Here is a 13,020-nt window from a genome sequence, read left to right on the forward strand (position 1 = left end):
CAAAGTTATTACAATATTATTGACTATATTCCCTGTGCTAGATATTACATTCTTTTGACTATTTTATAACTGGAAGTTTGTGCCTCTTAATCCCCTATATCTACTTCACGTATCTTCCCACCTCCCTGACAACCAACAATTTGTTCCTGACAATCATCAATTTGCTCTATATATCTATGTATCATCACCTCACACTTTTCAGAATTGCTTTTATCAAAAAGACAAGAAATACAAAGTGTTGGAGAGGATGTGGGGAAGAGTGGACACTCGTGTGCTGATGGTGGGAATGTAAATTGATGTAGCCACTGCACAAAACAGCACAGAGATTCCTCAAAAAATTAAGAACAGAATTATTATATGATCCAGGTATTCTACTTCTGGGTACTTGACTAAAGAAAATGAAAATACTAATTTGAAAAGTTATCTGCATCCCAGTGTTCAAAGCAGCATTATTTACAATCACCAAAATGTGGAAACAACATAAATGTCCATCAGCAGATGAATGGTAAAGAAAATGTGGTGCATATATAAAATGGAATGTTACTCAGACATAAAAAAGAATGAAATCTTGTCATTTGCAACAACATTGATGTACTCAGAGGGTATTATGTAAGTGAAATAAGTCAGACAGAGGAAGACAAATACCATATGATTTTACTTACAAGTGAAATCCAAAAAACAAAACAAATGAACATAACAAACTAGAAATTTTTTTTGGTTCATGTGATAGTTTTGAGGATGTCTAATGAGATTAGATTTGCTCACCTACCCAGATCTCATTTGCTCATTTTTCAATTCTACTTAACATCTGAGTTTTAGCTTTCTGGATCCTTCTAACCTTTTTACTAAAACTTGTATTCATTTATTGCATCATATTAAGGCAAATGTCCATGAAAATCAAATCTTTAATCCAGAATAGAGCTTCTACCTTGAATCTCCGTGCTTAGTTTTCCCCAGGAAAATGTATATAGTCACACACATATACATACATACCCTCTCTTCTTCCTTTCCTCCTTTACCCAACCTCTCTTTATTCCCTTCCTCTCCCTCCACCTCTCAAATTGGAGGGGCAAGCACAGTGCTATAGGCTCCCAATTTGTTCCCCTTGCACTTACTCTGGCCCTTCAAAATACTTAAAAACTGAAAGCGCATGATTGCCTCAAAAGATTCTCACTGAATGTCTCCTCCTACTGGCCTCTGGCTAAAGTACACCATCCCTGTCCCTTCAGCACTACTGTATTCTTACTCCATTATTATCTGCAGAGGTTCACACCCCTTCTTTATGCAGACCACGTTTACCTAGGCTAAGGGGGGAAAAAAAAGAAGTGAACATTTTTACTAACATCTTAAGTGATCCATTTAATTATATAATAGTTATTGTACCATGTACTAAAAATCTCTAAAATACGTCCTCCTTTTGATGAAACTTTAACAACTTTTAAAAACAAATATATATATATATATATATATAATATCCTATCTCAAAGAAACAGAACTATGAAATAGTAATGTATTTCTAATGAAATAGATGTTTCTTTTTCCTTTTTTTTTTTTTTTGTCTTTTTAGGGCTGTGCTTGAGGCATATGGAAGTTCCCAGACTACGGATCCAATCAGAGATATAGCTGCTGGCCTACACCACAGCCACAGCAATGCCATATCCTTAAGCCACTGAGCAAGGCCAGGGATCAAACCCACATGCTCATGGATATTAGTTGGGTTCCTTTCTGCTGAGTCACAAAGAAACTCCCTGTAAATTTAAAAAAAAAAAATGCTTTACTTTTTAAATTAATTACAGTTGATTCATATGTTGTACAAATTTCTCCTGGGTCACTTTGCTGACTTTTTTTTATACTATTATCCATCCATATCCTAACAGATTAGATAAAGTTCCCTGTGCTATACAGTAAGACCTTGTTGCTTATTGGTTCTAAATATAACATTTTGCATCTTCTAATCCCAAACTCCCCCTCCTCCCCCTTGGCAACCACAGATCGAATCTCTATGTCTGTGAGTCTGTTTCTGTTCTGTAGATGTGCAGAGGTGTGATATGATACCGCACCGTAATTTCGATTTGCATATTTCTAATAATTAGTGATGTTGAGTATCTCTTTATGGGCTGCTGGCCATGTGCATGTCTTCTCTGGAGAAATGTTTATATCTTCTCCCCATTTTTTGATTGGGTTGTTTGTTTTCTGTTGTCCTCAAGTTGTATGAGTTGTTTATATATTTTGGATATTAAGCCCTTGTCTTTGCAACTATTTTCTCCCATTCTGTAAACTGTTTTTTCATTTTTTTGTAATGGTTTTCTTTGCTGTGCAAAAGCTTATAAGTTTGATTAGGTCCCATTTATTTATTTTGTTAATCCTTCTATTGCCTTGGGAGACTATTTGTAGAGTTTATGTCAGATAATGTTTTGCCTATGTTCTCTTCTAGGAGTTTTATGGTGTCCTGTCTTATGTTTAAGTATTTAAGCCATTTTGAGTTTATTTTTGTGCATGGTGTGAGGGTATGTTCTAGTTTAATTGATTTACATGCAGCTGTCCAGTTTTCCAGCAGAAGTTTCTAATTTAAAAACCAGATTTTTATTTCAAAAGTTTTAATGGAATTAAATAGGTTGTTAATGTTTTGAACATTTTTGTTCAAATATTTAAAAATATGTCACCTAATTTTTTCAAGATTTTCAACATACTTTTTCAATCACTGAAATGCATTTTAACAGACAAATTCTTAAGCAAATTCAAGATATTAAAATAGAGATTAAGTAAAGTAATTGTAACTTACATAAGATGATTTTGCCATTATGAAAAAGATGGAAAAATGCAAGGGCTTAGAACCCCTGTCTTACATTATTATTTATCTTATTTCCATCTTATATCAGATGAGGAAGGAATTAATAGATAAATTGTTTTTATGCTTCTAGAAATCTGATTTATTTTAAAATATAGCAACTACATTGATTAAATAATATTACAATATGTGAGACATTGTATAGATTTTTTAATTAGAGTTTTGGTTTGAAAAAGGGTTTTGTAATATTAAGATTTTTATCTGTATATCTTTCAACATATTATTTTACAAAAACCTGCAGTCAGAAACAAAATTATAAAATGTTGCTGGTGAAATTTTATAACATCTTAGCATATGTTTTAATAATTCAGTTTTTGTGAGAATTTATAATTCATTTTAATGCAATTTATAACTCTTTCTTGTAACACTAAATCTGCATTCCTAAACCACAGTTCTTTATAAGTAATGACATTTCTTAACCAGAACATGGACAATCTATTTTATATTTACAACTTAATGATCTTTATATTAAAAATTTATGCAGTTAAACAAATACTTAAGATAATACTTTTAAAATTTTTATCAGCTGTGAAATGTGATGTAAATCTTATTTCCTATTCTTTTTTAATTTTTCATTTTTTAACATAAGGCATATTTAAGTTTATAAAAATATGTAATCAAAGTCAATATATTACTTTGAACATTTGCACATGGAAAAATTATCAAATTTCATATTATTCTAAGAGGATGCTGAATATGCTATGATATGCATAGTTTATTTTGCATGTGTTAATTTATCTCCATGTTTAAGGTGCTGTATTTTCAGGTGTTGTACATTCTGTATACCTCAAGCAAAAAGGACCAAGGAAAGTAAATCAACTCTTTTCTCCTCAATATAGTTTCTTCATAGAGTGATTATCTTTAATACAGTCTTTTTATGATATTATTATCATTTTAGTTCATAAGGGCAAAGATTTAATCTGAAACAATGGTGCTAAGGCAAAATATTCAGTTGAATAGAAGTCATTCAGTTTTACAACTGATTTCTAGGCAAAAATTTATAGAAGAATGTACAGATTTTTGTCTTTACTTAAATGCATATTAACCAACACATTTTCAACTTTATAACAGTAAATGACTGTTAAACTCATGAATATCACATGCTATTCTCCCTGATAATGATTTGATTATAATAATACAATCCAGGCATTTGGAAAATTTTCTTTTGCATTATTTGAATAGACCTGCTACTGTTACTCTAATTGCTCTGGAGAATTCTCTATTTAGCTGGACATTTTCAATAGGTTGATATTATTGTTTGTAGCATAAGCGAAATAATGAATATGGCTTGAAAAACATTAGTTCTATAGGATAACAAACGTATTTTATCAAATGTCAGAAAACATCAATTCCAATATCCATTTTTTTAATGACTCTGCATATGAAGTAGTTGTGGCTGTCAACTATATCTGTCATATCTCAAGGAATTAATCCTTAAATGAGGTCATTAAGTATTACTGTTTCAGGCCTCAATTTCAATAATCAAGAGGATGGAACAGATTAAAAATATGAATGTAATCATGAAGTCTTATGTAATACCTGTTTTTGTGTCTATAATTTAATTCATACTAAATATATGAATATGACATTTGGCTTAAATGAGTTGTTAGATTATTTCAAATATTTTTAATGGGTAAATTAATATCAGTATGCAAAAAACACACCAAAAGAAAATTGTTTAAATTAAAAAAGGGGAGGAGTTCTCCTGTGGTATAATGGTTAAGAATCCAACTACTGAGGCTAAAGTTGCTGCAGAGGTGCAGGTTTGACCTCTGGTCTGGTGTAATAGGTTAAAGGATCTGGTGTTGCCACAGCTGTGACATAGGTCACTTTCTCATATTGGATTGAATCCCTGGCATGGGAATTTCTATATGCCATGGTGCAGCCATAAAAAAAAAAACAGAAACAAAAAAATTAAAAATGTCCTGCAAGAAAGATGGGATATGACGCAGCTTCGATCCTGCATTGCTGTGGCTCTGGCATAGGCCAGTGGATACAGTTCTGATTGGACCCCTAGCCCGGGAACCTCCATATGCCATGGGTGAGGCCCTAAATGATAAAAAGACGAAAAAAAAAAATCAAAGTCATCTATAAATGCAGTCACCACACCAAGGGTGAGATCAGGTGAGTCCTGCAGGCTGTGAAAATTCAGGATACTGGCCCCAATAGCTGAGAGGCATATCAGAGGAATGAATTCAGTGAGCCCAGGCCTCTTTTGTTCCTGCTCCCTGCCTTTGTTGCAAAATCTCCTATTTCTAGCTCCTCCCTCACTGCCTTGGAGCAGTTTCTCAGGGCTACCTGAAATGCTGTCTCCTGGGCTTAAGTCCTAATTTTGCCCCAAATAAAACAACTCTCAACTTTCAGGTTGTGTATTTTTTTGGTCAACAATCACTATTCTTAGGTTGATATGTATTCTTCAAAATATGTTTTAATATTTCATTAAAGATTATCTTAGTACCCCCCAATTAAATGTTTATCTATAAATCGAATAATGAATGCACATGATTCATATGAGGGAAACTATGAAATTTTGAAGTACTAAATAAAAGAAAAACTAAATGGAGGGATACTGCATGTTCATGGATAGGAAGTTTAGATTGTCAAGATGTCAGGTTTGCCAAATTTATCTCTAGATTCAGTGAAATCCAAATGAAAATCCCAGTGAGTTATTTTGTGGATATTGACAAACTGATTTAAAGTTTATATAAAGAGGGGATAGACCCAGAATAGGCTTTACAATATTGTAGAGAAGAACAAAGTAGAACTGACAGTATCCAACTTCAAGACTTACATAAAGCTACAATAATCAAAACAGTTTGGTATTACTGAAGAATAGACAAACCAATAGAACAGACTAGAGAGCATATAATTAAATCCACAAAGATACTGTCAGCTGATCTTTGACAAAGGGGAAAAGGGCAATACAATGGAGAAAAGTTTCTTCAACAAAAGGTGCTGGAACAAGTGGAGGACCACATACAAAAATGAAAACAAAACAAAACAAGCAATCTAGGCACAGGTCTCATGTGCTTCATATAAATTAACTCGAATGGATCATACACCTAATATGAAATGAAAAAAAAAAAGGATAAAACTCCTTAAGATAATAAAACAGAAAATATAGATGATACTAGATTTAGTTATCTTTTTAGATATGACACTAAGGGCATGATCCATGAAAGAAAGAACTTTAGGCTATACTTCATTAAATCAAAGAATAATTCTGTTCTGTGAAAGATTATGTCAAGAAAATGACATGGCAACCCATAAACTGGAAGTAAAAAACTGCAAAAGAAATGTCTGATAAAGGACTATCATCCAAAATATATAAAGAAATATTGAAATTCAACAATAAGAAAAAAAATAACCCAATTTAAAAATAGGCCAATGATCTTAACAGACCTCAACCAAGAAGACATTGTGATGTCTAATAAGAACATAAAAAGATGCTCCAGTTATGCCATCAGGGAAATGCAAATCAAAACAACAGTGTCACACCACTATACTATAAGAATGGCCAAAGTCCAGAGCAGTGACAACATCAAATACTTATAAGAATGTGAAGCAATAGGAGGTCTCATTCCCTCCTGGATGAAATGAAAATTGATTCAGATTTACAAACATCCCTCCCCTATCAGCTATGTGACAGGAAAACCTGGATGAACATAACTATTTTTCAAAAGACTACAGATATGAAAATGATAATAAATGATTTTTATTTTTAACCACTGAATTTTTACTTGTTTTGTGTTTGTTTTTCTTTTTTCTTTTCTTTTCTTTTTTTTTTTTTTTGCTAAACAATGACATCAAACCAATACACCCTATGTAGTAACTTTGAAGGCATTCATACATACCCCTATAGAGAGAGAATAGATAAATCTATGAATTCATTTTAACCCCCTACTGGGAGAAGCAGTTCCTGCCCCAAGACTCAGGGAATCTGTACCTCTCAATGTTCAAGCCTTCCTTTAAATGCCACTCAAAGAGCTGACTACAAACCAATACCAGTTTTTCTGTTGCCCTTTCCCAAGCATTTCTCATTGGTTCCAACCCGTAAAAAGAATTAGATTCCACTTTGGCTGATGAGAGATAGAAACACTTAACTCTTAGCCTTGAAAGAGGTTCATAAAACCCCAGAAATACGTATAATTAAAAAATTGGGGAGCATGTGTGGGATTGAATCTAAGGTGATCAGATCAAAGGAGAATAAAGACAAGACACAAACAAGCTGAATCCTTATACGGATGGAGAGAGATTTAATGTGCTGATACAAGCCTGGGTATAGTGAGCTGCCTGGTCAAAAATAAAGCTTAATTCCAGTTTAGGTTAATGAAGTAGAAGTGCCAGAATAGGCTATTATTAGCAATGTTTGAATGGATCAATTATGTGTAAGCTTGCCCAGTAACCCCATAATTTATATCCCCACAGAATACAGAAGGACATTTCAATCTCTTAGGAAGAAACTCCATTCACCAGAAGGGCACTCCATTTATAATATTAGAAAGAGTATGGGTCAGGGCACTATGTTCTTTGTGGTGATCATCCTTTAAAGACTGAAAGTAACAGTGTGGGATGCTGCAATGAAACTAGCTTCCTTGATATGATTCAGAATAATGGGATCTAAGAATGGATAAAGCCTGTTGGATATGACTGACTATCAGATTAAAAAAAATGAGTAAATAAACATATAAATCAGAGAAACAGAATGATGACCAATTGATTGATTCACAGATCTTCTTGGCAGTGGCTAGTTGGGGATGACTTTCTAAAAATGAAATATATGGATAATCAGCTGATTTACATGTATAGAATTAAACATATGTATCTGCAGTACAGAAACTTTCCTTTGTAGGTATTCCTAGTCTCTTACACAACTTCAGATCTAAGTTATGTCACAGACTTAGTCCCTCAACTGAAGGATGGTAAGCACATTTGCAGAAAGATCTTGCAATATAGTCCCAGATGTTCCATATGTAGTCCTGAAGCCTTCTTCAGAGCAAGCTGAAACCATTTATCAGTATATTCAGATTTTACGAGTTTTTATATACTGGCTTGAACTTATAATTTTCTTCAGAATATCACTTCTCCATCAATAGGAGTAAAAGATCATTGAGATCTGGCGGATGGATCATAAATCTATTTTTTTTTCTGCTTTGTTTTCTTTTTCCCCACAGTCCCTGAATGTATATTGTAGTCAATAGACTTAGAATGTTCACTGGAATAAGAGCTATTAGGAGGAAAGTCCAATTAGAAGTTCTTGAAATGTCTCTTCAGAATTATCAAGAATTTAAACTGAAGGCAATTCTGAATACTTATGGGACCTGTAGTAATCAGAGCCCCCTTGAAAGTCTTGAGAATTGTAGGAATGGTTCAAAGCATGCCATTTACTCCACCAGATTGGAGAGTGCAAAAGCCAGATGGCCATATAAAATGATAGGAATAATATAAAATTAACAGAAATGTAAGTAGGTTAGGTTGTGATACAAATGTTGACAGCAATTCTAGATGTTAGATCTCTATTAAAACAAATTAATATAGCTCTTGAGCCTGGAGAACAACTATGACCTGACACATGAGTCTTTTTATCCCAATCAGTGAATGACCAGTTGAATTTTTCAATGTTTTGTTTTGGAAAGACATTTTAAAAGACTAAATAATAATAAATATCAATTATTCTAAAGTTGATCTACAAATTCAATGAAATTCCAATAAAATCCTATCTGGTGTTTGTTTGCTTGTTTGGATGTAAGAATTTAAGCAGAACAGAAGGAACTGTCAAAAGTAGATAAATCTTTCTGAATCAGATTAAAAATATGAGGTGCCTTGTCCTACCATTATTGAGATATTTCAAAGGTAAGTAGTTAAGGTATTGACAAATGAACTATTACTAAGGAAACAGAATAGAGACAGTCATATATGAGAACCGACTTGCAACAAGAAGGCATTGCAGATCAAGCTTATCAGTAAATAACAGACGGACTCATCCACCACAAGTAGCTGGCACACTGGTTAGTCACATTGCCAAAATGAACCTTATGTCTACTTTATATGACACACACACACACAGGCAATATTCAGATAGATTAAGATTTAAATATAAAGAGAAGAACTTTCAATATTTTAAAAGGAAATATAAGAAACAACTTTTCATTGTGGGGTAAACATTTAAAAATAAGAATTAAAAAAGTAAGCCATTCACAAACTAAATGATTGATTTAATTACATTAAAAATAAATTTTAGGAGTTCCTGCTGTAGTTCAGTGGGCTAAGGATCCAGTGTTGCTGCAGCTATAGTGAATATTGCAGATACAGCTCAGATTAGATCCCTGGCCCAGGAATTTTCATATGCCATGGGTACAGCTAAAAATAAAATAAGTTTTAGTACTCAAAAGTCTCATGAAGAATGTGAAATACCAAGCCACAATCAGTAGAAGATGTTTTCAGTAGTACAAAACTAACAAAAGTTTTAATAATTAGAATATATAAAAGATCTTACAAATAAATAAGAAAAGAACATAAATGGGCAAATGTCATAAATGGTCATCTCTAAGAAGGAAAAAATGAAATATCTTGAACTGTATACAAAAGGTTCTTAACCTCACATGTCAACATGGATATACAGAGGAAAACCACAAGGAATTACAATTTACACACAGCAAACGAGCCCTAATGGAACATTTTGACACTGCAAATAGGAACATGTATTCACTTCCACTAAGGGTATTACTATTCCATTTTCAAAGAGAACTGGAAAAAATAACCCATGATTTGATTCTGAAAAAAAATCTAGCCTCTAACTTATTTGTCAGGTCCACAGAGACTCCACTATTTTTGTAAGGTTTACAGGAACCCTCATTAATTTCATTTTCACATTAGAGGTCCAGATAACCTAGGTCTGAAAACACACCTTTTAAACAATAAATTTAATAACTCCATTGACATAAAATTTAAACCCCAAAATTCAATTAACCCTGGCACAGCCAATTTTTAATAACCAGAAATGTGTTCAGTGTGTCAACTGACATTATAAATATGCATACATTTGATGGATCTAGATGCATGAACATGTGTCTAAATGATTTTTAGTTCTCTACCTGAAATTCTTGACCCCATCTTTATGGTCAGCATAACTCTGACAGGGAAGGAAGAGGCATGCACTCATGTTAATTTCACAGTGTTGACCTTTAAATCCTGCAAAAAGAGTTGAAATGGGTAGAGATGAGCAATCTGTACTTTAGAATGTGAAAATCAGAATTAATAGTAAAGAGTCTGGAGAATATGCTCATAATGGAAGTTAACGGGGGAAAAGAGAGAGAGGAAACATCTCCCTGGCCTCTCGTATGACTCTATTTCACATAATATATGAATAAAATTATACTAGTTTCTACTTAATGAGTTCAAATGAAAGAATCAAGGGAGGAAGGAATACTTTACTAAATCTCCTGTGGAAATAGAGCTGTTCCTAATGTTGCTGTTGTTTTAAAGTCTTTAGGTGTTTGAACAAAAAGAACTGAAACAATCTGGAAAACAAATGAATTAATGGGATGACCAATCTTAAAGTACAATTGAGCTTCAATGATCAAATTTATTCAAGGCATTTAGCAGATGAGGCAAATTATTTAATTGCTTTTCATATCCAAGTGATTCAAAGAAAACAAATTATTCTGATTCACAGCTAAATAATCAGTCATCCATTTAAACACATGCCAGTTATATTTTAAAAACAAAGAAAAAAAGAAAATTATACAGACTTATGAAAGAGGCAGTTGTAATTATTTCAACACATTTGTACCAGAAAAAAAGGATTACATCGCTATTTAAAATACATTAAATTTTTTTGAAAGTATAGTTGATTTTCAACGTTGTGATTATACATTAAATATTTTTATACTTATGATGACCATTTAAATAATTATTTCCATGGTTATAGAATAACTAGTTATCATAGTATGTATACACTTTTACTCATTTTTGGTTGCTGACATTTTTTTCTATACTAGTTAGAAATACAAGAAACAAGAGGATTTTCTTTTACATTTTCAGTGGCACAATGAAGCACCAAATTATTGAGATGACATTATAATGTCGATGTCTACTCAGATTTTTTTAGTTTGTGGAACAGAAGCTATTTAAGTTATTCTAAGCAAACTTTATTAGTGCTATACACATAGACTGGAATAGAGACATATTGGTGACATGGGTCTAGCTACCCATGAATGGCCATCTTCTTCCCAATGTACCTTCTCTAAGGTTTCTCCTCATCATCCTATCTGCAAACATCTCTTTATGTTCAAAGTTTTAAATCCTCTGTAATATTGGCATGCATGTGCTATAACTCAGCTTCCCTTGTCTATCTGTATAAGAGCTTCAGCTCCTACTGCTGAGTGGAAATTTCTTTCCCTCTTTCCTTACTCAGGCTCCCGTGAAATAACCTGGGACTAGGTGCTTTATTTTTTCAGGTCACACTACGCCACAAGCTACTGTAGGCCATTTTCTGTGGTGTTTGCCATCAGGTCAAGAGTCAAACTCACTTCCGGTTAGAGTTTGGGGGAAGTTAATATTAAGTCTTGTGAAATCCAGCTGCCCCTTTAGCATATCATAGGACCACTTAAAATGACAATCCAAAAGGAGACAAGAATGAAAAGGAACATAGTAAAGCTACAACAGTAGAAAACAAATAGCAAGATGATTGATTTAAAGCCATATACGTTAATAATTACATTAAATATGATTGTTAAAAAAACACTTCAATTACAAGGCAGACACAATCAGACTGTTTTAAAAGAACTGACTGCATGATATCTAAAGAAATTCCCTTTAAATGTAGAGACAACAATAGGTGAAAAGTAGAACAATGGAACAAGGTGTCCTGTGAAACATTAATAAGTAACCTGGAGTGCCTATGTTACTAGCAGACCAGCCTTCCAGACAAGCATTGGCATTAATTGTACTATCTTCTTCTTACTCATTTATCAAATCCTTCAAGTTAAACTCTGAAGTTGCATGCTTACAATTTCATTCATGCACTAAATACTGTATCCTCAGCATTAAGAACAAAATTTTATTATTGGAAATTAGTTATTTCCAAGTTAATATGATTCTCCTACTTTTAGATGAACAAATTATTATTCCAACGTGCTTCAACACTATTCATCAATCATTACTACTGTTATATTTAAGTTGTAAATGTCACAGTACAGTTACACATAACATAATAAGCTATTTCCTTAACTATGATATGGCAGTTAAACTATTTTACAAGTTAAAGATGAGAAAGCTGGATACATTCCACCATTCCCACTTTTAGAATGACTAACTTTCTTTAGGAGGCAGGGTGTTTTGACCTTAAATTCCTTCTTAGAAATGTTCTTTCGAGGTACTGGAACTCAAGGACACTGGCTAACTACAGGGGTACCACCCTGAATTCAGCTGTGCTGATGAATCAGAACATTCAGGACCAAGGAACTTGGACAGCTCACAGAATAACCTTGTTTTCCATGCTTTTACCTTATTCATTTAGTTTGACATTTCTGAGATGGAGCTTTGTTACCAACTTGCAACATATGTCAATGAACTGAGGAAATGAGATTGCTGAAACGCAGTAGACATTGGAGAAAAAATAAAGTAGATGTGGACTGCATATAAAATAAGTCAAAGCTTTACTGAGAAAGCAAAGGGGAATTTAAGTGAGTGAAATGTATATATCTTAGCCCCAAACTAAATTTTCCATAGTCCTTGGCATTAGAAGTTGATATATATTCATGTGCAGGGCAATTTTTTGAATATGTGCACTGCCAGCTACAAGTCTGCCAAACCTCAAAGTACAGTGAATTACTACTATGCTGTTCCCCTATTTATTCCTATCCAGAACTATTAAGCTGACTCTATTTTATTAACTGCAGTAGAGTTCTTCAAATGAACATAATGAGAAATTCTCAAGCAAATATTCTCTTGATCTTTTTTTTGATACTGTCTTGCCTGTGATTGGTGTAGCAAATGCAGATGAATGGTTAATAAATGATATTTTTACATTTAAATTAGTTACTAATACTGCTCAAGTCCAGAAATAAATCAATGTAGATTCTAGGTATAATATTTTTAACTATTTAATATTTTGTCATTTCTAACAAGTGTAACCTTTTTATTTTTTATTCTCTGGAAGTACACTAACA

General features: G+C 33.0%; 1 protein-coding gene across 1 annotated transcript in view; it reads right to left on the reverse strand.

Moving 5' to 3' along the window:
- Window positions 1–13,020, reverse strand: part of EYS (eyes shut homolog (Drosophila)) — a 1,343,277-nt gene that overhangs the window by 917,154 nt on the left and 413,103 nt on the right. The window contains 3 exon segments of the mRNA XM_021084496.1: window positions 9,647–9,720; window positions 9,722–9,755; window positions 9,943–10,039. Of these exon segments, the coding sequence (XP_020940155.1) occupies window positions 9,647–9,720; window positions 9,722–9,755; window positions 9,943–10,039 (205 nt within the window).

Source organism: Sus scrofa, chromosome 1 (assembly GCF_000003025.6).
Source record: "Sus scrofa isolate TJ Tabasco breed Duroc chromosome 1, Sscrofa11.1, whole genome shotgun sequence".
Lineage (NCBI taxonomy): Eukaryota > Metazoa > Chordata > Mammalia > Artiodactyla > Suidae > Sus > Sus scrofa.